The sequence below is a fragment of the Protopterus annectens genome, chromosome 9.part0, assembly GCF_019279795.1.
Source record: "Protopterus annectens isolate FY-2018-M chromosome 9.part0, PAN1.0, whole genome shotgun sequence".
Lineage (NCBI taxonomy): Eukaryota > Metazoa > Chordata > Ceratodontiformes > Protopteridae > Protopterus > Protopterus annectens.
Genome location: NC_056743.1, coordinates 868,110,375 through 868,138,330, shown reverse-complemented (window position 1 = coordinate 868,138,330; position 27,956 = coordinate 868,110,375). Strand labels below are relative to the sequence as shown.

At 41.1% G+C, this 27,956-nt stretch overlaps 1 protein-coding gene across 2 annotated transcripts in view; it reads left to right on the top strand.

Moving 5' to 3' along the window:
• The first annotated feature begins 431 nt into the window (after positions 1-431).
• OS9 (OS9 endoplasmic reticulum lectin) overlaps positions 432-27,956 on the top strand; it is a 1,402,051-nt gene continuing 1,374,526 nt past the window's right edge. Inside the window, exon 1 of one of the 2 annotated variants that reach the window (XM_044083591.1) lies at positions 432-691. In XM_044083591.1, coding sequence (XP_043939526.1) covers positions 557-691 — 135 coding nt within the window. In that variant the 5' untranslated portion in view covers positions 432-556. The remainder of the gene's footprint in view (positions 692-27,956) is intronic. The other variant, XM_044083590.1, reaches the window with a different exon arrangement.

Sequence of the window (27,956 nt, the reverse complement as noted above, 5' to 3'; positions counted from 1 at the left end):
CATATAATACACATACAGCTATATTCAATGTTGTACAACTATAGACAGACACATTCACACACTTATCGCATTAGCGCTGATTGTTCTCCAAGTTCTTCACAACTGTGTACAAATACTGCCAAATTTGTACAGCTAACACCTGTACACTCTGACTAATGACCAAAGACAGTACCTACAACCACTTGGTTAAAAACTGATGAATTTCTACGGACGGACCTGTACATTTTCATACTTGATATTCAGCACCTACATTCCAAAAGGTTTTAACTCGCTTCATCCTCCTGTCAGTCGGGTTATTTCGCGGGATTGGTTAATTAAAGTCTGACTCGTACCAATCGCAAATAAAGAGGGCGTAAAACGTGAGCCACAACATACCCGTCAGCCGATCAGTGGTACTGGCATGATTGGCAGAAACTCAAACTAATCGAGATACAAGAGACATTACACTGGCCAATCGGTGCGTTTAAAGTTGTGGGACAAACTATTTTCAATAATGGCAACGAGTTGAAGAGAAAAGGACGGAGCTTTTTCGGCAGTCATCTAAGGATTTACAAATATGGGGTTTGCAGTACCTTTTGTATTATTGGTTTCTTTCTTTACAGTCTTGGCTTCTGCTTTTCTGAATATTGATGAACTGAACGAAATGAAGTATGGTATCGAGATATTTTCTGAGCCGGTTATTAAAGGGCAGGTGAGGCTGTAGACTGTTTATTCCTTTTCCCATGTAGGGGTAGGAGAGGTTTGTTTACAAAACAGAATGGTGTTGGGCATGGAGTATTCTTATGCCATGTGGGTTACGTTGCGTTCTGTCTTGAGAACTGTAATTGTATCTTTGGGAAATGATTAATCGCAGTGCTTTTTCTTCCATGTGTTTTCTTGCACTATTATGTACTCTCGATACCCGCTTTAAAAAACTAATTTAGCTGCATGAAGAATCAAAGCCCTAAACCGTGTGTGTTTTACTGACCGTTTTCTCAGTATTGAGCATCTTGGGATAAAGTTGCTGTTACAATCGTTGGAGTAAAGTAGAAGCTGTTATAAGTATGGAACGTTGTTTGTAATAAGATCATGTAGTAGTGATTTCGGAAGTTTCTACCTGTGGCGTATTGAGTTAAAACAGTGTAAGGGCGACAATTGTATTGTTTTTATATAGAGCCTGAGAGCTGAGTTGTTTCTGGGGAATACGTGGGACTTTTGGTGACTCAAAATGTATTGTATCTGAATTTGGATGGGAAGAAAAGGCTTAATTAGAGGAACTCATTACAAAGCCTTCAACTGAAATTCCTGTTTTTTTATGTACCTAACGGTATTTTTACAGTGTGCACTTTGTGTCTTGGTCATCTACCTCACGTATTTACAAGTTTTGTTTTAAAATGTTACTTCACATGCAAATGGAAGTGCTGCAACCTGCCCCCCCACATGCAAAATGTTAATTTGCAGTGTTTGGTTAACTGTCACAGATGGAAGACAGTATCATGCTGTATTTAGGTTCATAGATTTTTGAGGTGAAGCATATTCATCAAATCTGGGTTTGACATGGCCTTATATCACCAGGCACAGGTCACCTCTGAGCAGCGGGTATGAGAGAATAGAGCTGGAGTTCTCGCAGTCGGGCAGCACAAGAGATATATTTGATTTGAGACCCTTTTTTTGTTTGGAGTGAGGGGCCTTTGGGCAAGCTGCAGGTGTAACTACTTTAGCAACATGAGTGTCAAACGAAAAGGCACTGTCAAACCTGGGTCCCCAGATCTCTTTGACTTTTTTTTGTGGTCAGATTGCCACCCACTATATGGCTAGGCTAGGGTTTTCCCCAAAGTTTTCCCCATGTAATTTTTTTTTTTTTTTTTGAGTAACTTCAGGGCATGCAATTGGCACCAGTTATTCATTCTGGCCCTTCTGGTCAGAGGATATTTGTGTCAGATGTGTTTAATTATGGCACAAGTCAGTTCAGTCTGCTCATTAACCGCAAACTTTGTTTGTCCTTCAGAAAATGTAGTACAAGAAAGTAGATGAGACTGATGATGGACCCCACCCTGGACTGACACACTTGTGGTCTGACATGGTTAGACACTCTGACCCTACTGGGTTCCTCCTGAGCCTGTGGGCACTTAGCCAGTTGATGTTTGCAACCCATCTTGTGATGTATCTTGTTACATTGATATTTATGATATTTTGAATGATACCTGAGCAGGTATGGTGTCTAGGGTGCTGCCAGGTCGCTTTAGGCCTTATGGACTGCCTTTCCTGGATGTGACTGCAATGGAATTTGTGTGTGTGATTATGGATTTTTTTTTTTTATGGAATTGATCATAACCCATAAGCTTATATGCAAACAGATATCCCCTGAACCCGCATGTGCCAACCCAATGTCTTGTATCAGCAGACAGAATGTTGGTGTCAATTTGCAGGTGTGCCCATGTACTCTTTAACTACATCACTAAATCTAATGAATTGTACCCCTTTAGCCATCCATCCAAGGTTGGAGGTTGGTATAATTGTTAACAGACACAAGGTACAGGGTTTGATTCTAACATTTGAAAGTGAAATTGACTAGTCATAAAATGGCCCAGGAGGGCGACTTGTCTTGTATTTAGCTTTGAACCTACACACTCGTATTTACTGGTGTCAGTGTTGCAAATGGATAACCTACCCAACTACAGGATAACATACCTAACTACAGATTACAAGACTGTAGGTTCAACTCTTGCCTGGCTGGGTTGACAAATCTTCCTTTTTTTTTTGGGGGGGGGGGGCAGAGTTGGCATAATGATTTACCTTTACCTCGCAGATGCAAGGTACAGGGTTTATTCTAGCCTCTGATTATTGACTAGGCTTAATCTACAAACAACTTACTATGAAATACTTGTAACTTGATTGATTTTGGTTTTTCTAAGGGAAATCCTCATGGTCACCTAGTTCTGTTTGTGTACTGCCCCTGGCTATCTTCACTATGATAATATAAAAAGCTAGTTCCACTCTGAAGAGCTGTATATTTCTTTACTCGCTATTCCCTCTCTTTCTTGACCATGTGACACTCAAGTTTCTTTCTTTTCTCTACATTCTTTGCCTGCTTTGTATCTGATTTCTTTCATATCTGTGCACTCATCCATCCATTCAGGTACTTCAAGCGTTGGCAATATTGTCCTTCTAGCCTGACAATGTACAGAAACAGTTGTGCCCAGATTGTTTTTAAAAGTCTTTAAACTAGTGCTTGCTTTAATATAATTTGGTAGTCTATTCCATGCATCAGCTACACTGAGAATCAATTAGTACACTCACTTTCTGTCTTGGATGAGGGTTATCATAAAGTAGTAGAGAATCAGACCAATATTCCTAGAGGTAGTGGTCTCTAAATGCCCTATATACCTGAATGTGGCCTCCTCCTAAATATCTACGAGACACTGTACAAGTTCAGTTAATTTAGTTTATTTTAAATTCACATCCATGGATGCCTTTGATATATTTCTGCTGTACTCAAAAGTTTACTCATGCTTTTTATTTGTAATGTTTCCATACTCTGGTTTGAGTCTAATGCAACTGACAAACCGTGACTTCATCATTCCTGATTTTCCTGACTTTATAAGTTTATAACTGTGTTTATATAAATATTAACCAATTGGTTGAGTACGATTGGAAAAACTCACAGCTGGATCATCACATATACCCAGGTCCTTAAATACATCTGCAGTTTAATTTACTGTGTGTTCTATACCTCGAATTTCACCTGACCGATTGCTGTGTGGTACTTGTCTTGTCCTGTTTGTAAACCACGCAGCTATCCATCGTATAAAGAGTACATCATGCCAATATATGGTTTCCAAGTCCCAACCTTTCCATTATCTGACATAATATTCTCCATTATTTTTCCATAATGTGAAAGTAAACTTATGGGTTTGTATGACTATTTGTCCTAGTTCCCTACTCCTTAAAAAAAATAGGTTTAACAAGTGCTTGACTCTGATCATGTGGAATCTCTCTATAGTTGTATGACTTGGCGAATAACAGCTAAAATGATAATGCAAGTTCATACTAGAGTTTTTGCGTCATTATTACTAATTATACAATAACTGGCCATTAATATTCCAAAACGAGCATGCTGATTGGGCTAATCAGCATGCTCATTGTAAATCCTAGCCTATACCAATGGAAAAAGGTCCGGTCGCCTGGATTTTTTTCCATTGCAGGATACTGTGTTTTATTTATTTTTAACAAAAAAAAAAGTCTGTAATCCGGACACCAGACATAGCAGAGAGACAGGATGGAGAAAATACTATGAAAATCAGGCACGTACGGCGCAACAGAGAGATTCTTTTCTCCGTTGCTTCCTTTTCAGAGCACCAGTGTACTAGTTATGCATGGTAATGCAAGTCCCATATGCATGCGCAGTACATCAAAAAAAGGGAACGGGATATGTACCAGCCACGGAAGGACAGCATGATGCCATTATGCAAAGATGCCACAGAAGGACAGCATGGCGCCATTATGCAAAGATATTATTTAAGAAAAGTAAGTTATTATTTAACAAAAAAAAAAGTTATTGTGTAATAGCAGTAACCGACTACGTGGTGTGGTATATTAAGATTTACCCATGGTTGGATCACTCAGGCTTCATCCTTGTGATTAAACCACACCAACCATGGGTAAATCTTAATATACCACACCAGCATAGTCTGTTATTGCTTGAATTTCCATTATGTAAAGACATTATTTAAGAAAAGTATTTTTTTTCTTAAATAATATTGTATAACAGCAGTAACCAATTATGTGGTGCGTTGTATTAAGATTTACCCATGGTTGGTTGGCTTTATTTAATGACTGTGGCTTTGTCCTCGTGATTTAAACCACACGACCGTGGGTAAATCTTTATATACCACACTGACGTCATCGGTTATTGCTTAATTCCATCTCCTCCCTGTGCTTTGTTTGGATCCAGTTTGAAGATTATATTGAAAAAGAATTATTTTCAGTTTCTGAAATTACTTGAATGTCACTAAGACTATCCGCTTTTATATGACTTCAGGTTTTCAGAAACTCAAAATTTCATATAGTTGAGACCATACAAACAAGTTTCCGACAACTTAAAATAAGAGAGGAAAAATAAATCTGCACCCCCTGCAAATTATATATACCAACTCCAAGATTGCAGTACAGTGGGGAGAAGGGTAAATTTCCCCTTTGAAACAGTTCTGTGTAGATCGTGGTACAGTGGGGATCAATGAATTTACCCTTCTCCCCACTGTAGTGTGTTCTTGAGTTAGTCCTGTATAATTTGCAGTGGGTGTGGGTGGCTTGCCTCCTCTGCAAAATGTAGATATTTCCCCTATTATGCTCAATAAGTTTTCTTCAAGTTTTTCTTTATCTTGTCTCGCACTGTTTAATTTGTGTCCAGCTTGTTTTCGGAGTCCTTTTCCATTTGATTTTTTTCTCCCCTTTAATCCTGTATTTTGTTCTTATGGAAATATACCATCTTGACATTGTGTGGCTCGATCCCGATGTTAAACATTTTTTATTTACATTCAAGCAATTTTTCTCTCAAAACTTTCCACATTCTTTCTGTAAAGCAATGGTGCACAACCTTTTGTGGGGAGGGCCACTACACAAATTCTTAATCCATCTGCGGGCAACCTTAAAACATAGTAAGTCGTTAATAGGTACAGGTAACTGGCATTTTTACTTAAGACAGCAGTCATGAAATTGACTGTTTTCTACATCAACTTTGCATTTAAGTTTATTGTGGCTTGCAGCCATGACAAACTCTTGCCAAAAGATACTTCTATTTACAAACTACAAGTTATAAACAAGAAAGAATAGTTACTTCTGTGGTTTAAATTTAGAGGTGTGCACAACTGCATTCAATTAGGTAAGAAAGCACGTGCTGGAAAGTTTGCATGACTGGAGTAAGGCATAGCATTTTTTCACTTTTTTATTTTTTGGTTACTGTATGGAGGCCAGATGACGTTGCATGGCAGGTGGGATTTGGTCCCCAGGCCAGAAGTTATGGACCACTGATCTAAAGCAATTGTTCCTGAATGTGCTGTAAATATTCCTTGCTAATGTTAAATTTACCAGAAATGGACTGGAAGAATACTGATTCAAGTCCCCAGCCATTATTCTTCCTGTGTTTCATGTAAGAAATGTGTGAATTCCTCTACAGACGGTCAGAGTTCTTGTGGATGAAATAATTGTACCAACATGAATAAAAGCAGATCCACATTTCCTTACCTTAAGGCATTCTAAGGCATTTCTCGCATTCGTTTTTGCTTCTGGCAAGTATAATACTGTACAGTGTTGCTTCCATGTGCAGAGAAGATAATAATCAGTTCCTCTAATTATCAAATCTCCAATTACATGAATATCCTTTCTGACCAGGTCTGAAGAATTAACTTTTAAGAGCAGATATTACTGAATATCAGTTCATTAGAAAGGAATGGTCTTCATCACCATTAGTCTTATTAATCCTACTATTTTCATTGTTCTCATCTGGCTGGCTTTAAACATCCCCACCTTAAGCCCTGTTGTCAACTTCTGTCTTTCTCCTCTATTTTTCTTACAAGTAATGTTCTTATTACTCCACGTTCATTTGTTCCTTTTCACCTGCTTCTTGTCTCTCTGTGTCTCGGAAAAATGATGCCTTATTTTATGTGTTGTATAACAAAGCAGTGTCAGTGTTTAGTATGTGCAGACACTGATAAGTTTCTTTTTCTTGTTGGTTGTGAATGTCTTCGTTTTTATATTTTCTTCTATATGCTCTGAATCCTCAGATTGCCGAATACCTATCCAGAATTCCAAAGTTGTCACTGATTTATCTTTATCCAGTAGGAGTTGTGATTTTTATTTGAAATAGGGACTTCCTTTCCTAAATATGTTTGCTTACATTAATAACTGGACTGATGAGATAATGTTATGTTACAGTTTTTTAAGTTGTGCCGCTTACACAAGTGCAGTCGTCATTAGTTTGTCTAGATTTACTACTAATAATGGAAATCAAATCATCCGACTTTTGATATTAGGAACTCGGACCAGTTAAGTGTTACCTTTTGTAGCATTTAGTACACTGTACAAGATACTTGTGCCTTCGCAAATTGTTAATGGCATACTCTCTTAAGGAATAGTGTTTTCAGCCGTGAATGAATCATAAAAGAAAAGGGTAATCCAGAATTTAAAGATTTTAAATCAACTGTGAGAAAAATCACTCCAATAGTCATTGCTCTGACCATACCATTTGAAAGCTGGAATTCCTTTACTATCCTCACTGTCACTTGCAGATGTACCGCTTAACCATAAAGCTGGAATTCCTTTACTATCCTCACTGTCACTTGCAGATGTACCGCTTAACCATAAAGATCAGTAAATTACAAACCAGTACTTAAGTAAGTCTTGTCTAAAAGCTATCCGTTTTTTCCTGCAAACAGTGAAAAATGGTGGTAAAAATATAAAATCTCAAAATAAATCTTCTCTTACCAGGCAAGTTGTACAAACCAATACATGATTGTTTAGTTGAGCTCTGGATTGTCCTTTCTGCAGTCTGTGTGAATTTATAGCTGTCTAGGCCCCTTGAGATGGATGGAGTTTGCCTGTCTAAAACCTATCCCTTTCCAGCAAAAAGCAGTAAAAAAATTAGAGGTAAAACAAAATAAAAATCGAAACTAAATCTTGTACACGTTACTTTCTTCTTGGAAGTGAAAAACGGTGGTAAATTAGTCTCTTCCCTGTTTAGATAAACTTTGGACTTTTTTTTTTCTCCTGTAGCAACCCAACTTTCACTTCCCTGTGCACAAACATCCCTCTTTTCACAACAGCCCCTCACACTGAAAACTCTTCACTTGTAGTCTAGTTATCCATCCCTCTACTATTTTTCTACTTGCTGCTACTTAACTTTAGTGTTCCTCCCCTGTGTTATTTTCAATCCAATCCGACCACCTGTCATATGCATAAACTGTATATTTATCTGTTTCATTAGTTTGATTCTGTAACCAGTACTATTTATTTGTTTATTTACATCAGTGAGTTCTAGTCTTATCCCATGGATCGTGTTTACCATCTTGTATTTTGTGTACTGTACTAATAAATTTAAAAGCAGTTGTAGAGCTCTTCCTGGTCCACCACTGAACTAGTCCAATCAGACCATCCCAGTCAACAAATGTTAAATACATTTATTGCTTTAAAAATGCCCCTCGCTTTGAAGAAGTAAAAGGATTGTACTACATGTTGCTTATCTCAACTTTTATTATTGCATTCTGTGTTAGTCTACAGAAGGTAGTATTGACAAATTAAGCATTAGCATTAGATGTTAATCCCTTTATAGCAGTGAGTAAAAAGATAGCTAAAGGTTTAGGTACAGTGATAGATTTTTAGTACGTTATAAACAATAGACTACATTATAAACAATAGACAAAAAAAAGTTTTTTGTGTACTTGCTAAATTGTAGATAATGTGAGTACTCACGCTGTTGTGGAAAAACAACTTGTATTAAAGCTCCAGTCTTATAATCAGAGTAATGGTTCTCAACTCGACAAATTGTGAGTGCGAGTTCTCCAAAAGCATTTTGTAGTTTTTCAAAGAAGTCACCAGAAACTAGTTTAAATCTCAACTGGCAAATCTTAAGTTGGAGAGGTAATGCCACTTAAGACTTCAGGAACTGGGATTACATTCTCTGTGTCTCTGTCTCAATATAGGTGACCTCTGACAGTTCTGTAAGACAATGTGTGATTTGATTCTGTTTTGAAAGTCTGGTGAACCTAATACTAACAAAAGTAAATCAAAAATAACTGCATGTCCTTCCAGAATTTTGGGATTAGCTTTCATTTACAGATTAGTTATCATTAATTTACTTTCAAAAACAGTTTAGATAAATTTTTAATATCTGGTTGTAGAATTCTGGTTTCTTGAAGGCCAGAAAGGTTTTAGGTTTAAGCTTGATGGTGGTTATGATCCTTACAACTTATTCTGCAGATTCAAAGTGGTACTATTGAGTAGTTCAGGCATTTTTCCTACGGTAGTTTGTGCTTAATTGTAATTTAAGCTTGCATTTTTAGATAACAGCCACAAGTTCTCACCCGAGTTTATAGCCAGGTCAGCAATTGTAGGCAAGATAATTATATTAGTACATGATGATTTGAAATGCGATATGCCTGGGTATCTGGGAAATACTCTGTATCAGTGCTCAAGTTTTACTACAGTTTTTTTTCTCAGCGGCTTAACTGAAACTGCTGTCTTCCATTTTCAGAAATTACTCCTTTTTTGGATTTGTACTACAGTAGTTTCTTGGATGGTGTTTACAGCCACAAGTGTTTTTAGACATCAGATTTTCATAATGCTAAAAATCCTGTTCTTGCCGGTTGAGTGAGTGATATTTACTGTAAACATCTGGATTAATTAAATCTGTTTTTCTTTGTGTGAGTTAACGTTGCAGTGGAGTGTCTAAACACTGCTGCCAGGTACTTAGGGCCATCTCTGACTTGAATTTGCAGTGCAGTGGGTGTCTAAATATGGCTCTTGGATCCTGAGATCTTCAGATCCATCCCTGGTTTTATCTTCAGAATTGTGATGCATTCTTCATAAAAATAACAAAAAAAATGAGCATATGATGGAAAGCACAAAATAATTCATCTGAGTAAGCAAAGGAAGTTGGATTTCTGATAGTCTTCTTTGTTTTCATTACAAATGTCTGTCGAATATTTTACAATCTTATGGTACATATTCAGGTTGCTTAAAATCCATGACATGGTTTGTTAAAAATTAATTAATGCAACAAGTAACAGTTAATCATGTTCAGAAACTCTTTAAGATGGATTAATAATGTCATCACTAGCCCTGTAACTTTTTCCAGCATTCAGAAGTAACTACTGATGTAATGTGATCCTATCTCGCCTACATTCTTGACAGATGGGCTTGGAGCCGAGAATCGTCTCCGACTCGGCCGATACAAAAGCACGAAGTCTCTCATTGGCTGGGCCAACCCCCTATCCCAGGATGCACCTTGCCCAAACTCCCAGATCTCCTTTGCCGCTTCTGAAGTAACGATGTGGTCTCGACTTTGGCTGTGGCTAAGTACCCTTTTTTTTTTGCTATTGGCTGTTTGGTTATGAAATTTTAAAGCTATTTTAATAGCTATTTTCTACCCTTGTGATTGATTCTGTTTTTTTTCTGGTTGTTGTGTGATTCCTCTTGTTTGGCGGGCTAGGCCCGTTTGAGTTAGAGGGCCTTTGCCCTATCTCTTCGAGCGTTTTAGTTAGAGCTCTTCCCTCCCTTCCCATCCTTGTGTTTTGAGTGACTGCAGTTATGTCTAGTAAAGAAAGAGAACATAAGCCATGTGGCTTCAAAAAATGTTCAAAATGTGGCTATAAAATGTCCTTAACAGATGGCCATGCAATCTGTGTTTATTGCTTAGGGGCTAAACACTTGCAAGAGTCTTGCAGTGTTTGCCATGCCTTTTCCTCTCGTGTGTTACAGGAGAGGAAAAATAAGTTGATTTTTAAGAGGTTTAATAAGACCTGCCTTTGAGGAGGCTATTTCTTCTCCCTCTTCGAAACCGAAGAAAAAGAAGTCTTCGGCTCCGACAAGTCCGTCGGAGCCACCAGAAAAAAAGAACCAAATCTTTGTCCTCTTCCTCGGCTCCACTGCCTTCGGAGCCACAATATATAGGATCCATGTTGGGGTCTTCTTCCTCAGCTCCATTGGTCTTGGAGCCTCAGGAGAGAAGATCTAAGTCTCTGTCTCCTTCCTTGGCTCCATTGGTCTTGCAGCCGCAGGATAGAAACTCCGAACCCAAGTTTGCCTCTGCTCCATTGGCATTGGAGCCGCAGGTGAGAATTTCGGCTCCAGGGTCGGTTTTGTCGGCTCCTGAAATGTCGGTGCCGGAGGGGGCCTCTGTGCTGGTAGAGTCCTCCTTGGCTCCGATTCTTCTGGAGCAGATTAGGAGTCGACATCCTAGTTTTACCTCGGAGCCGATAGGAAGAGTTTCTCGGGCCCAGTCTGTTTTTCTCCAGGCTTTCAGACTCTGATTTAGATAGGGTGGTCCAGAGACTCCTTCAGTCACCTGTCTTATCCAAATTATTTTCAGCTCCAGCCCAAAGGCCGGAGCCAGCTTTTTCGATACTGTCCTTTCTCTTCCGACAACCCTGGTGTCGTCAGATGGAACTCCTTTCCTCTTCCGACAACCCTGGTGTCGTCAGATGGAGCTCGCAGAGTCGGGTGAAGCCCCTGAGATGGTTCCGAGACCCACTGCTAGTCTGTCTGCTCAGTCTTCAACTCCAATCCTTTCTGTTCCTTCCAGGGGTTTCGGCTCTTGGGTGTCCTCGGCTGAGCCCGAGGGGTATTTGTCGGGGCCTCTGGTTTTGGACCAGAGTCTCCCACTTGGTGCCTTGGCTAGGGGGACCCCGACGCCGGTCATGGTCTCGCAGGCGGGCCTTTCTTCAGATTCTGGTGGGCCCGCCTTCGAGGCGGAGTGCACTGGACAAATCTCTAGTGACTTCACCGGTATCTGTGTCTCCTTCCCTAGACAGGGCGACTAGAGCTTCTGATGTCCCCCTATCTTCGGACAGTGCAGCTCCGAGGCCTGAGGATTCCTCCATGCGTGGTTCCCCCTTTTCTGAGGAGCATTGAGTCCTTGCATGAAGAGCCCCCCCCCCCCCGGAAAAAATTGTGCAAGAGGAAGCACACCGACTCCCCAGATGAGTCGGTCACCGACCTTGATGATGCGGAAGGGTCCCCTAAGTCGTCCTCTGATGATGTCTCGTTCTCCGATGTCCTGAAGATCTTGAGACACAGGGGCGACTGGCCATCCAAAACCCCTTCCGCAGAGGAGTCTGTCTTCCTCAAGGCCTCTCTGCCTCTTGGGTGACTCCACCTTTTGAATTGCTTGACCTTATCTGTCGAAGGGTGTGGGAGCACCCTGATTCTGTGGAGCCAGTTCCTTCTTGCCCCAACAAATTTTTGTCTGCTCCCCCTGGCAAAGTTTCTGACTAAGGGAGTTCCGGTAGATGCTATGGTGGTGGCGTCTGCCACCCAGCAAGATGTGGCAGAGGCATCTACGTCTATCCATCCTCCTAACAAGGAATCCAGGAGCATGGATAGGTACGGGAAGTGTACCCTAACTTCAGCGACCTTTACCCTGCGGTCGCTGAATTATTTGTGTCGTATTTACGAGGCTCCAAAGGGATCTCGTAAAGGAGTTAGGAGATACCCTTTCGGGTAACATGCCTGGGGCATTGACGGAGTCTGTCAACGCCCAGCTGTCTACCCTTTCGTCTATTAACTCGTCCATGAGGCTCATATCGTATGCAGCCGAGGGGGCGAGTAGGGCAGCGAGTTTGGGCATAGCCCTTAGGAGGCAAGCCTGGATGCGCTTGTGTCACTTTGCGGAGGCGTTCAAGTCTTCTTTCACAGACGCTCCATTCGACGGGTCCTCTCTTTTTGGACCCAAAGTGAAAGACACACTCAGTAGATGCGAGCAGGAGGGCAAGACTTTGTCTGCCGTTGGAGCCTGTTTTTCGCTCCCTTCGAGACTTTATCCCAAGGCTCAGAGGAGAGGGAAGATATGGTTCAGGAAGTCCGTCTTTCCCTGCCCATCAAAGTGACCCCCCCTTCCAGAGGCAGAGGAGGGGGGAACTATTCTGGAAGACGTCGCCCTAGAGGCGGCAGAGGCCCCCGCAACACAGGAGACTGTGAATCTTTTCGTAGTTCCTCCTTCCAGCGTCCCTGAGGGACTGCCCGACTGTGCGTCTCCAGAGCCAGTCGAGGGTCGATTTTTTTCAGAGCATCCAAGGGCCTGGGGTTCCATCACCCAGGATCAGTGGGTGCTTCGTATCATCGTCGGAGGTTATACCATTCCCTTTATCCGTCCCCCTCCACCATCAAGGAGAATCCCGGACGTACCACCCAGTCAGCAGGATCAAGCAGCTATAGAGGTCGCAAAGCTGCTCGAAAAGGGAGTCATCCTGCCAGTCCCCACAGACCTGACCGAATTAGGAACTTACTGAAGGTTATTTTTGATGCCCAAAAGAACAGGGGACTAGAGACCCATTCTGGACCTCGGCCACCTAAACCGCTTCGTAAAAAAGTCCCAAGTTCCGGACGCTCACATTAGTCTATTTTCACGTTGCTGGAAAAAGGAATATGGATGTGCTCAATCGACCTCAAGGACGCTTAATTTCATATCAAGATAAACCGTGCGTCCAGGGTTCATTTATGCTTCCACCTGTTATCCAGTCACTTTCAGTTCTGGGCCCTGCCCTTTGGTCTCACCACAGTCCCCAGGGTGTTTACCAAATGTCTGGCAGTGGTAACGGCTCACCTGAGACGTCTGGGATTCCAGGTGTTTCCGTATCTAGACAACTGGCTCCTCTCTGCCCCCACCAGGCATCTCCTCATTCTAGCCGTGTGCCACCATCCAGTTGGGTCATTGGTTAGGAATCGCATTCAACTGGTAAAAGTCTGTATTGCTGCCATCACAGCATGTTGCCTTTATAGGGGCAGAGCTAGACTCTGTAGAGATGCGAGGATTTCTGCCAATAGAGAGGATAAAGATATTACAGGACCAAGTGCTAGCCTTGCTGCCTCAACGGAAAGCTTTTAGGATCGATGGCTGCTTCCATTCTTCTGGTCCCCCTGGCAAGACTGCATATGCGAGTTCTCCAATGGCTCCTATCGACCCAGTGGTCATACCAAGAGCTGCCACTATCCCACCCGATTCTCATTACAGAATCCTGCCGGCGGGATCTTCGTTGGTGGCTCCTCCCCTCCAACCTGAACCAAGGGAAGTCGTTATGCCCCCCCCCCCTCCCATTGCCACAGTGACCACAGATGCCTCCCAGATAGGGTTGGGGGGACATTATCTGGGCAGGACGTCCAGGGCACGTGGCAGGATCACGATACCCACTTGCACATCAGTGTGCTGGAAATGAGGGCAGTTCTCCTAGTGTTGCAGGCACTGCACTCCTCTCTTCCAAAACGTACCATCGCGGTATTCTCAGACAATATGTCAGTGGTTTGGTACCTAAACAAGCAGGGAGGAACCAGGTCCTACCCCCTGTGCAGGGAAGCCATGAGAGTGTGGCAATGGGCGATCGCCTCCCAGAGGTTTCTGGTAGCAACGCACTCCGGGGAAGTCCAGTGTGATAGCAGACAGGCTGAGCAGAGTTATTCTGATGCCTCACGAGTGGTCTCTGAACAACCAAGTAGCAGCTCGCATCTTCTACGAGTGGGGATTTCCCTGCTGCGACCTTTTCACCAGCCCCTGGAATGCGAAGTGCAGCGACTTCTTCTCCCTGATTCCTCCTCCAGGGGAGTCATCCAGGGATGCTCTAGTCCACAATTGGCCCTCCGGTCTGCTCTACGCCTTCCCTCCGGTCCCTCTACTACCAAAGGTGATTCAGAAGGCGATCCGTTTGGGGGAGCAGCATGATTCTGATCGCTCCACACTGGCCCCGCTAAGTTTGGTTTCCCTTTCTCCTGAAGTATGCGGTGGAGGGTCCTTGGATTTTGGATCCAGTTCCAGACGACCTGACCCTGCAGTCGGGTCAGCCCCATCCTTCTCTGCGGACTCTCAAGCTAGCGGCTTGGCTGCTCCACTTCCGACATTAGTCAGACAGCATATCCTCCCGCAGCAGGTGGTCCGGGTACTGTCTTCTTCCCACAGGGCTTCCACTAAGGTGTTATATTCCAATAAATGGAAGAGGTTTGCCATTTGGGCCCAGCGGCACAACCTTGACCCTCTGACTGCCCCAGTTTCGGCAGTACTAGATGTTCTGGCAACACTCAACAGGGTTCCGCTGTCTCCACCCTTAAAGTCCAATTGGCAGCGATTTCTAACTACCATGTAGCCTTTGAGCCCTCGCTCATGAGTCGTAAATTGTGCAAGGCCTTCCTCAAGAGAGCTTGGTTACTTCGCCCCCCCGGTGTCACAACCTGTATGGCCATGGGAGCTCAATGTGGTTTTAGGAGCCTTGATGTCTCCTCCCTTCGAGCTGGCGGCCACTTGTGACATAAAGTTCTTATCTTGGAAGACCGCCTTCTTGGTAGCTATTACGTCAGCCAGAAGGGTTTCAGAGATTCAAGCCCTCTCTGTCAAAGCTCCTTATCTGATCTTTCATAAGGATAGAGTCTCCCTACGGTTGAACCCGTCATTCCTTCCTAAGGTTTCTTCTGCTCTTTGTCTGCAACAATCGATAGAGTTACCTTACCAGTTTTCTTTCCAAATTTTTCAAGTGAGGCAGAATACAGACTTCATCAGTTGGATGTGCATAGACAACTGAGGTTTTATTTAGACAGGACACAACAGCACAGGAAGTCAGACTAGCTGTTTGTGGCCTTTGCGGACAGCAGAATTGGCAAAGCAGTAACCAAGTCCACTATTGCCAAATGGATCAGGGATTCTGTTTCATTTATTTATGCTTCATTTATTTATGCATCAACAGGGAGGGACCTTCCATTTCCAGTTGGAGCTCATTCTACTAGGGCTATGGCAACTTCAGTGGCCTTCCATGCCAGACTGTCTGTGGATGAGATATGTGCGGCAGCCACTTGGGCTTCTCCACATACTTTTATTTCTCATTATAAATTGGATGTGGCGTCCAGGGATCGGGCGTCCTTTGGTTCCACAGTGCTCAGGCGTCCTTTGGTTCCACAGTTCTCAGGAGTGTCTTCCAGTGAGCCTCCCAGGATCAAGGTGCTAGGGACGCTGTCCCATCTGTTAAGAATGTAGGTGAGATAGGATCACATTACATCTTTTAATTTATATACTTACCATAACGATAGATGTATGGGATCCATCTCGCCTACATTCTTATGTACCTGCCCTCCTTCCCCCTACCTGTTGGATCTGGAGGAAACTCTGTTGTGTTGGTCTCCAGGAAGTATTGTTTTTTCTCTCCTGCCATATGTTTTTCTGGTTGGATTGGTGCTTGTGGATGAGTTATTGTGGGGCAAACAAGATCTGGGGGTTTGGGCGAGGTGCATCCTGGGATAGGGGGTTGGCCCAGCCAATGAGAGACTTCGTGCTTTTGTACCGGCCGAGTCGGAGCCGATTCTCAGCTCCGAGCCCATCTGTCAAGAATGTAGGCGAGATGGATCCCATACATCTATCATTATGGTAAGTACATAACTAAAAGTTTTTGCTGCTACAAGGGGAAAAATACCCCCACAGTGGCCTTTTAGAATGCATTTAGATTTTTATGTTGCAAGACCTTAAATATAAGGAAGGAGAATTGTTATTTTATGATGCCTGTGCAAAAATTGTGCATGTTTCACTCTAACATTATCTTTGAATTAACTTGTGCTTTCTTTTAATGTTTTTCACATTTATTTAGATTATCTTGAGTAGGTTCACGTAGACACTTTGTGTGTTCTGTTTCCTTTGTAATAAGTGTGTGGCAAAATAGGGGTATACCACTAGTATGCAGTTTAGTGACCCACAATACCTCTCAACCTATTAACCCAAGAAATCTGGCAAAGCGTGATGTAATGGGGTGTAAAGGTCCAACATAGGGACAGATTTTAAATGTTGCTCTTACTCTACCAACTTTCTATAGTTTATAACTATTGAAATGCATTTTCTAAAGGATATGAAATCTGAAACTCAAATGTATGGGATTACTTTAATTCTCGGATCATCCCATTGATTTAACAGAAAACCAAAATTTGTATGAGTAACGGACCAAAATTTTGAGGCAGAAGTCTGGGCAGTTGAAAGGTATGGACTGACCCAACAAAAAATGCATGCCTGGGGAGAATTTCATTCCAAGTAACTTTCTGTTCGTTCTTTATGGGAGTAAAAAACTTTGATTTGTGGGCCTTTGTCACAAATTAGTTTATTTTGAGGACATCAGGTCAACTATGTAATCCCAGTAGGGGGTTATGTCTGCACCTTTACTCCATGATAACATTGGAGCTTTTTATATAAGTTGCAATACTCCTCAATTGTTTAGGGGCATTGCACTTATGGCAAAAACCTTGTTTTGCTTAGATAACTGTATGGAAATGTCAGTAAAGTGAAGTAGGTTTTTGCAGTAATCTCTGCATCCCTTACTCTGTAGACTTATCAGGAGAACAACAGCTGTGCCTTAGCACTTGGGCACAAGGCAGAGAAATGGATTTTGGATATGGTGCCGGTACAGAGCATGATATTTACACATGATTTGTACACTTGTGGGCTATTTGGACTGTAGAAGAAAAGACCACTGTAGGCACCAGGATACACAGACTCCACACAGAAGGCGCCCTGGGCGAGACTTAAAGTAGAGAATGATGTGATTTTAGATGGCAGCATTAACTGCTGTTCTGTTCCATTCCATAGACCTTTTTAATTTATTGTAGTTTATGTTCTTGCTAATACTTTGGTTGTTTCTGCAGATGTGCCTTTTCAAACAATCAAAACGAGTAGCGTCAGACATGATTGCTATCTCAATGGTACCAATGAAATATTGCTCTGTGTAGGAATCTAGTGTAATACAAAATCTGTATTGTACAGTGACCTGGAGCATATTAACTAATATGCTTGTGTACAACTCCTAAAGTTAAGTAATGCAGCCTACTGTCTTCTGGGAAAGTGTTGTGGGCTGTTAACTCAAGCTCCATGCACTTCCAATGTTGTTTAAGCCCACATTTAGCTTAAAATCATTTTATTTTATCGCGCAAGATTTGGCAGCCTAGCATGCAGTACTTACACATTTAACATTTTTAAAAGCTAACTGGATACTTGGGTCCTTTAACGTCATACTGCAACACTGCTGTTTCTGAAGAGGAGAAAACTTAGTATGTGACTGGTGCCTTAATTACAATGCATGTTTGATCTTGCAGGACCTATAACAGCAAGCAAACCACATGGTTTACTTCACTGACTTCTTTATGCAGCATGATGTGCTATGTCAGATGTATGATTTGATATGTTCAGGAAGTAAATGTTTGTTTTTACAGTTTTTCTACTTTTGACACTTGTAGTTGGTATGTAGACTACCTTCTTCTCAAAACACATTGGTATGTCCTTTTTTAGTGTATAATCTAGACAAGCTTAAAACAGTAGGTAGCCAGTGACTTAACCAAACTTGTAGTTTCCAGGCTAGTTTCTGTAACATTTGCCCAGTTGACAAGATTGTATACATCTCTGAAAGGAGTGAGTTTATTGGGACTTCATTATAAGCAGAGCAACGTTGAGGTCTACACATGTGACTGTTCCCTTACAAACCCTACCATCTTCAGAGAATTTTTGACTGATAGGAGATTCAAAACCTTCAATTTTAAGCACCTAACTGCAAACACTGCTGCAGTCATGGAGAGGTTCTATACTTGCCACACAGTAACTGCATCAAGGCTTCAGTCCTGATCATAAAAGTACAGCACCGTGGTTTAGAATAGGTATCTTTGATAAAACTCATAAGCTTTGTCACAAGTCTTTAAAAAAAAAAAAAAAAAAAAGCCTACATGTCAGCATTTAAAGTCGGATGCTCTGACCTAGGCACAGTTTGAAGCTTCCATGGTTCTAGGACTCTTGACTCCTCCCCTACCCATAATTCCCTGAACTCTCCTGTAGTACATTGGGTCTCATTTGCCACCTGAAGACATCCAAAATATTGGTCATGTCTGTATCCTTATTGGAAGTTAGTGATTTCTGTTCCTCCTACTGAGAATTTCTCAAGTCGTTAGAACAACTTTGTGTGTGTTGGGTAGTTAAGTAATTTAGATTCCTGTAGTCTTTTATTTTACTAGGTAGGTGTAGCTCTCCTAGGGTATGTATGTGTCTGTTTAGGGTAGGACTTGTAAAATTTAACAAATTAGAGTCTTCTACATGGTGGACCCGCAAGGCTTTAAGAAATGTTCTGAGTGTTGGCATAACCCCCCCCCCCCAAAAAAAAATCCCCACACTTTGCGTGATTTACTTTGTGGGTGCTTCCTGCTTTGGATACTGACTGCCAGTCATGTGCCTCCTTTAACTGTTGGGCATTACAGACTAGGAGCAAGAAACTTATCAAAGGACTCCAATCCCCCCTACACACACGCAGATGGCCATCTTTTTTAGGCTCTTCTTTTTCAACTTCTCCAGCTAAGAGGCAAGACATATTTAAGTCATAAAAGTCCTTAGAGGGGGAGGAGGAGAAAAGCAAACAAAAGGATAAAACGTTAATCAGGAAAACCAAAAACATTCTCTGGACCTGTCTGGGAGTGTCTGGTACAATCCGTAATGCGTTTGTAGGTCAGAACTCACAACCTCTAGGATCCGTCCTGCATCCCCTCTACCCCAGTTCTTGATAAATCTTGAGTCTGATATTGCATTCTGCAGTTGTTCAGGAAGGAAGGTGTTCCAGACCATCAGTGACTGGGGCCAACCTTGCTGTGATCGGTTTGCTTCTTATCTCAACAAGTACAGCAGTTACTTTGCTGTGATCCTTCCACAGAGTCATTCACAGAGGGATGCTGTGGTCCACAGGTGACCCCCAGGTCTCTTTTTATACTTTCCTTCCTTTACCACTTATAAATAGATTTTTCTAAAAAAAAAAAAACAGACCGTGCAAGGCCAGAGTAGCCTCTACCAGTATATCCTCCATGGATGCTAGATCAGGATTCAAATTTTCTGTCTCGCCCATCTGGATTATCTCCTTGAGATCAAACCAGCATGAGATGAACAGCGTGGATTCTCCAGTTTTTGAACGTAACCAGATATCCCAGGCTTCCAGTCACAGTAGTTAGAATTATATTTCCTCTTACGCCAGCTACAAAAAAGGGTCCTCCAAGCAAATGGGAAAATATTTTCTGTCTGATTTCCAAGGGACTGTATTCATTTTCCACACACACACATACACTTCATTTTGGAATTCTGTCTGAACGTTTTGACACCGGCTTTAGTTCCTCAACCCTTAAAGCTGAAATGGCAGCAAAGTTTCATGTTGGAAACCCTGACGACTCTAGAACTTCTTTGAAGATCTCCGAAGGCATTTCTTAGAGGGACACTTTATGTCCTCCCATCAGCGAACCGGTACCCCCCATGGGCATCACCATTATACTTCAGGCTCTAATTGCTATCCACAACTTCTCTGGTGATAAAAATATATATATATCCCTGACCTATTTTGACTCTCTGTATCATACTGTCCATATCCATATTTCAAAGCTTCCATTTTCCCCAGTTTTTGTATCCTCTTTTGTTTAGTCTCTTCCCATATATCCTTAGCTGCCACACTAGAATTGGTTTTAATCCATACTCCTAAATATTTTATTTTATCATGTTCCCATAAATGTGGGCGTTCTTGAACCATTTCATGTGTGAGTATGGATTCACTTCAGCAGCTCGAAATACTGAAATATTGAATTTCAGTATCTCGAGTCCAAGAAATCGAATCCACAGTGTCAGTGTGTTTTTGTTGCTGTGATGTGTGTGTGTGTGTGCGAGGAGAATGTAGCTTGTAGGGGCTGTGGTGTGTGTCAGTGTGTTTTGTTGCTGTGATGTGTGTGCGCGAGGAGAATGTAGCTTGTGTGGTGGTGTTTTTTGTGTGTTTCGTATGTAGTGCGATCTCTGAGTGAGAATATTTAAGTAGGGGAGCTGTGGGGGGAGGGCAGCTGTGGAGGGGCACAGCACATAAGCCCCCCCCCGCTCTCATGTAGTTAGAGAGGTTGTGTGTGTGCAGTATGTAGATAGAGAGGTTGTGTGTGTGCAGTAGTAGTACCATGAAATTCAAAGTCTCCGGTGTGCGAGATTTTGAATTTTGCGGTTTTGAGTTTTCGTGCATTTGTGGATTCGACGACTTGGGCTCGAGATACTGAAATTCGATATTTCAGTATTTGGAGCTTCTGAAGTGTATCCGTGGGTACATAATTTACCATTTTTGCCTTTTTGTTTTAATTTCATTTATTTTGCATCCTGAAAAAGATCTGAAACTGTCTCAGTATTCCACAACGCTGTAATGTATTTTTTCTGGTTTTGTCCGGTACAAAATAATGTCATCTGCAAATAAAGCTAGCTTTTCTTGACTACCATAACAGTTTTATATCCTTGAATTTCTGAGGCCTTTATTTTCTTTGCCAGTGGTTCTAAATATAATGCAAATAATAAAGGGGAAAGAGGACACGCCTGCCTGGTTCCTCTTGTCAAACAGAAATTCAGAAAGGACCCCACCCACTTTCATTTTTACCTCCGATCATTCATATTCTCCTAATCAACCTTATAATTTTGTTTAGGAAATGCAAATGCTTCCATTGCCCTGCTCAAAGTCCCAGCTTACTCTGACAAATACTTTCTCTGCATCAAGACCCACCAACAACAATGGTATTTTCTTACATTCTGTTTCCCTCTGGATCATCAAGGTTCTGTTTTTAATGTTGTCAAATGTTTACCTCCCCTCCACAAAACCACATTGATCCATATCTATCAGTTTTGGCATTGCTGTTGCCATTATAGATGGACATGAGCACTTCATAATTATGGTTTAGTATTGAAATGGGCCTTTATGAAGCTGGATCTGATGGATCCTTACCCTTTAGGTATTACAGCTAGCACTGCTTTCTTCCAGGATTGTGGTACTTCTGTTAAGATATTGTTTAAAACCTTCCAGATTTTTCAGTTGTTTTCCCCTCTTAGCTTCCACAGAAATGCCATCTATTCCTGGGGACTTGTTATACATCACAATTTTTATCTCCTCCTATCCTGTTGGTAATTGTGCCTCATATGTGTCTAACCTTGGCATATTTAATTATTTCATAAACATTTCCATTTGTATCTCTTCTTGATTTTCACATTTCTCTGCTTTATAGAGACTCTTGTAGAATTTCAGAAATATTTTTAATACGTCTACAGGATCTCTTGTTACCTTCGTTGTTATAGGCTCCCTAAGTTTTGCAATAGCCCTTTCTACTTTCTGTTGCTTGGGTTGTTGTGCTAAAAGGTTTTGTGCTCTAGTGTTCCCAAAACTGTTGCTTAACAGCAGTCTTTCTAAGCTTGTGTATATTATCAAGGTAATCCCTATTTTCTGCCTAGCATTCTGCAGTTGATTCTCCTCCTGTTCTGTGAGATTCCCCCTATTTTACAATGCTTTAACATTTGTCAGTCTCTCTCTCTCTCTATATATATATATATATATATATATATATATATATATATATATATATATAAAACTGTTTGTTCTTAACCATAGCTCCATTTCTTTATTTCCATCCTATTTTTTTTTTAATTCCAGCTTAATTTTATCCCACTCCCTAGCTATATTTTAAGAAGAAAGTTCTATCTTGAATAATCTCCACTACCCATTCCTTCAATTCCTCTTTTCAACAGATTGGCTGTTTCCACCCATGTCTTTTTTTTTTTTTTTTCATTACCTTGTATTTTTATTTTAGGTATTAATGGTGCATGATCTGAAATAGTTATTGGGTAGGGATCAAGATCTTCAGTGAAATACACATGTTCCTATGAAATGTAAATTTTGTCTGGTGTAGCCCAGTTTTTATATATTGGGGAAGAATATGTAAATTTCAGACTCCTTTTACTGAGTTCACATCTTCCATGCCAAATATTTTCATAAATTTGTTCAGAAATCTACTCTCTTTTGTTGTATTTTTCCCTTCTGGGCCCCCCAGACATCTCTTCACTGCTGCAAATCAAATTCCATTCCCCACCTGTAAGTAATAGTCCTTGCTGAAAACTGATAATTTCTCCCAGAATTTTCTTAAATTCCATTGTAGCAGTTTTAGGTGGAAAGTAAATGCATGCCAGTGTAATCCTCTTCCCTTGTCAGTAGCCTCTTGGTAATCTGTCATTACTATCTTCTGTCAGTGTTGGAGCTCCTCTTGCAATTATAAGTACTCCTGTTTTCCTTTGTCCCAGACATTATGCTGAATAATCGTCCTGAAAACCTTTGAGATATGCACATGTTCAGTTCTTTCTAAGCGTGTCTCCTGTAAAATAGTTGTTTGCACTTTACATGTTTAATATAGTTCACTTCTTTTTCTTTATTTTTCTGAGGCTATTTACAATTAAAGAAATCATCATTGTATTAAAAAGCTGTTATTCCCATGTTTTATGTAGAAGACATTTTTTTTGTTAAATGTCTAGCTTTTGTGTTACATGCATACACTGTTCGACAGGTTGAATTTTTATGTAGTTGTTTCTTGTCCTATACATTTGAGCCAAAAACAACTATGTACACCTTCAAATAAGTTTTACCCTCCTAATAGGAACAAAAGTTCCACACTCACGGACTTGTGTTAACCTAAAAAGAAATCATCCATGCTAAGACGCATGGTGCAGCCTGCACTTCTAAGTGCTGATTTTTATCTATTTTGGGGGTAAATCCTGAATGCATTCAGAGATTGTCACCATGAAGACATGAAAAACAGGCAGTCTGTTTCTCTTTATCACAGACTAGCAGTGCAGAATTGTTACTGAGCGTACGTGTATTAGAAAAAATTCCTCATGATATTCAGTGTTCTTTTTCATTTACTTATTCTCTTAAAACTTGTTACTAAATCAAGGAAAGGTAGTTTCCCCGTGCAAGAATGAGAAAAAGCACATTCATTTTTCTTTTCTTTTTTTTTTTTTTTTTTTATCTTTTGTCATTGTTTTAACCAGGCCTTTTTATACAGTGCAGTGCCTGCATTTGTTAGGAGACAGGGATTGTAAACAGGTTTTTTCCTTCCATTACACTTGAAACATAACTGAAAGAGACTTGCTTTTGTCGCATGTAAAGAAAACCACATGCCACAAAACTGGCACTAGTTAAGAAAAAAAAATGTATGTACGGTTAACTTTCTCCCTCTTCTTCCCTCCCCAAAGCACTTTTCCGTGCATTAATGACATGAAGTAGAAGATGTGCTTTAGAGTCCCACACAAGTCCAACAAATTCTGAAAAAGTCCAATAGTTTTAGATTTTCTTCTGTCCTATTTCACAAATTACTGCATTGTAATCCCACATTTGTTTTATTTACTGAATCTGAAATCCTGTCTCTGCTTTGTTCCTAGGTGCTGTTGCTTCTTCAAGTCAACTCCCATCCGTGAAACCTTGGAAATGCTTGAAAAGTACAGTCCCTCTGTGGTCTTTATTACCAATAGAACAAGTAGAATCTTCTTCTGTTTAACAAATTACTTTTTGTTGGACATACCTTTGTATTTCCTCCGTAGCATGTACTTCAAATTATCTTGTCTCTCATGGGAAGAATACCTTGACATCTAGGTACAGCAGTTTGAATCTCACACCAGCATCTCAACATTCCTGAATGAATAATGGAATACATTTTCTCCTCTTCTCTCTGGTGTACGAGTATCCAGAAACACACTCTCCCACTTGTAGTACTTTGTCGTCCTGTCACAGTTTTTTTGTCAGAATCAATCAACTCCTTCCGCTGGTAGGAGTGCATCTTTACTATTAAAGGTCTAGGTAGCTTTCTTTTAGCCAGGTTTGGAGCATACCCCTAATGCTATTCTCTTCCTAAGTAATCTCCTGTTCAGCCAGCCTTTTCTTTGAAATTCAAAATCTGATTTTTGCAACTTTATTTCCTCTGAATCCATCCATCCATGGATCATCTCTCTCTTTAAAGCCTTTTCCAGATTTTTCCCAGCCTTTTCTTGTTTGTTTTGATTTATACTCCATCAGTATATTTTTTTAACCAGGTCTGTATGCAGTTGTCTTGCATCTTCCTGTAAGTTACACGTCCATGTCTGAAGGTTGCATTGCTTTTTGCTGAGCAGCTGCAGAACTTTCCCCAGCCAGTGTTTTCTTCACTTTTTGTAGCTATTTTGTAGCTATTTTTTTTCCAGGTCTACTGTATTTCTTTATTCCTGGCATCCAGGCAGTGCACTTACTAGCTAGTTACTGAAATTTGCCCACGGCCTTAGTTTTTCACACTAGAAGAGCTAGAAATAAGCTATTACTCAATGTCCAGCCATCTTGGAAGTTGCGAAGATAGACATTCCTTATTAAAATTGTGTACTTAAAATCAGACAACCTGGATCTGTCATTGTGTTTTGTTTGGTTCAACCTCTTGCTCCCATAGCAAATTGGCACAAGACTTCAGGATGCCCAAATGGTGGTATGTCTTCACCTTATCTCTGGACAATCTGTCTGTTTTTCCCAGTTGTCGCTCGTCTGGTCAGGATAAAACAGTTGTGGGTTTGTCTCAAGCAGCTTTATTACATACAGGCTGCACTCTTACATGTTAACACTCTGGCTGTTCCCTCAAAATGGAACTGCTGCCTGCACATGCTCTCTATTCATATGCGCATGTTTTTTTTTCTCTCTCTCATATATATATATATATATATATATATATATATATATATATACACACACACACATAGGATAGATTTCAGGGATAGCTTTCAGGGAATTCTAGGTAGGGGAGGAGTCTGAGTCCAGATAACATGGAATCTTCAAAATCTGTACCAAGGTCACATTCTCTCTGGTTTGCAACCCATATTTTGAGCCAGATGAAAATCTGAAAACTTGGCTCCGTTATGGTAATTGCATGTATGTTTCATTTCTTACACATATCAGTTGGGTTCACTACTTGTGTTTCTTTCATTTATATCAGGAGTATTTGAAATAATACTCGATACTACTCTGAGTTTACCTGTAATAACTATACCCTGTTCAGCCAGTGAAGACACAGCGAACATTAGTGTGGTGGTTAAGTTTGAACAAAGACTCTCCATGTAGCCTCTACAGTCTTGACTCTTATGTTATTCCCACTTCTAAACATCAGCCTTAAGCAAGTCAGAGGAAGGCTAGGAACTTGATAGGTTGCTGGGTGCTTACTTTCCAGTATGAAGCACAGTTTCGCTGACCCTCTTGTCACCACCTGGGTCTCATCTGGCTTTGGAATTGTAGTGGTCATTTCTGCCCCTGCCCCTATTACACAAGGTAGGCCCCAGCATTGCTCCTGAAAATTACAATCCCGTAAGTCTTGCAGACCTTGTCCGTAAGAAGAGATTACCTTACAGACCTCTGATACTGAAGTTTCTTAATCCAAGTCCTCTTAGGTTTAAGGGTAGACCCAACCTGCTCAACTTGGTTGACTTTGAAAAATGTCACTGAGGCCTTGGTCAAGAGCAGGTCAGCATTCCTCTACCGAGCCAAAGCCTTAAGCACCAGTTCTGAGTTGGTCATCATAGGCTAGGGTTTACATTTAGTTTTAAGCTGTGTTACCTGATGGATAACTGACTTGGAGAACAAATTCTGCAAATAAAGCTTATGGGCATGTTCTTCCTAAGGGTTCACTATTCAGTGTCTGCCAGTGCTCTGTTATGTGGCCATACCTGTTTAATGCATATTTCCTTGATGTCAAAGCTGACATCTGGGGCTTTTGGCTGAGTTAAGTCTGCTGATCTCTAAACTTAGAGCCATCAACTAATCCCACATTTTACAGTAGGGAATAACATGTGTGAGCAAATGATTGCCACAATTGTGGGTTCAGGTTAAGTGCCAAAACGTGGTAGTATCCTTTCTACTGACAAAACGGGAGCATTCTTGCTTCTGGCTTATTTAATGGTAGCTCCACCCCCTGGCCCCAAACAGAGTCTTCTCGGACTAGGACAGATTTGTACAGTGAACTTTCTTTTCAGCCACTCTTGTCAGTGGCTATTGGGGCAGTTCTTCCAATAGCATAACTTATGTTCTGCTCCAGGGGTATTTCTCTCTACTTTTTTTTTTTTTATTAGGCTTCTAATGAATATAGTGCCCCTTTGCCATGTCCCTATCCCAGATGTGTGATCCAACTTTGGGATCTTTCAAGTTCCTTCACAAAAAATCCCTGGTTTCCATGATCTATGCAGCACACCTTTGGCAGCCTGTCTTTCCTTTGTCTTGTACAGACTCCTTAGCTGTGACTTCTTGGTTTGCAAGGCCCCAAATGATGCAAGTATGATTGTGGAAAAATACTGAAGTTCAACATATGTTGTATTCTGTATATAAAGGGTTAAGCAAAAAAATGTTCGCTGCGTGCAAACTGAAATGTTCTGGAATATGTTGATCACTGAGGAATGCAGAAGTTAATCTTAAACTGCTGATAAGAAAGTTAATGTTGCAAGAATAACTGTGGTACTAGCTGGTAAAAACAAGTAATCAAACTATCACTTTCTGATGAATGTTCTGTGTGCTACGTGTGTGTATGTGCAGAAGGGTCTATAAAAACAGAACTTAAAGTACAAGTAGCGAGTCTGCTGGCATACTACTATCATGTAGCAGGTCTCCATGCATGTAAAATAAAGCTGTTTTACTTGCTTACAAGAACTTGGTGTGATTCTTCCAGAATATGTTAGAGTAAAATCTTTCGACATAACTGGCGCCCAACGTTGGGGCGGCCCCTACACGGCGCAAATCAAACAGAGGGGCTGAAAACCTGCACAGGTGGAGAGAGATCAGGCTCTCCTCGAACGAAAGACCTCCGACTGAAACAGGTCGAAATTAGAGGCCAGTTACTCTTTCCAGATTCAGGGCGGAGGAATCACAAAGGTAAGCAAAACGTTATTTTTTGTTTCTGACTGGAATTTTTGTCTAAATTTTAAGGGACTAGTCAAGGGAGAAATTTAATTTTCTCAAGTATAAGGAGTATATGTGAATAGATTCCATATACAAGAGATCTCAGGAACAGGAATAGTTTCTCGTAAGAGAAATGGGAACAGGAACCAGTTGCGCCAAAGGCGACGACAAAACTGAAGATGAAAAGTTTGTTTGATTTACACCCAAAGAACGTAAAATATTTAGATAAATGGAAAAAAGATCATGGGTTTAGTGGATGTTTAAGTCAGAATGTCAAAATCTAGTAAGATTACTGCGCAAACAGGCAGGAAGTAAGACAAGGAATCAAAAGAAGGTGGGGTTTCCCCAGGCACAGAAATGGCTGGAGGAAGCAAATAAGAGACATGGGGAACAAAATTTGAAAAAAGGGTGTGGTAATTCAAGTGAAAAAGATGTGTACTTCATTCAGAAGGAAGATAATGAAACTTCCACAGTCAGTCGTAGTCACCAGAATCACTCGGCCCC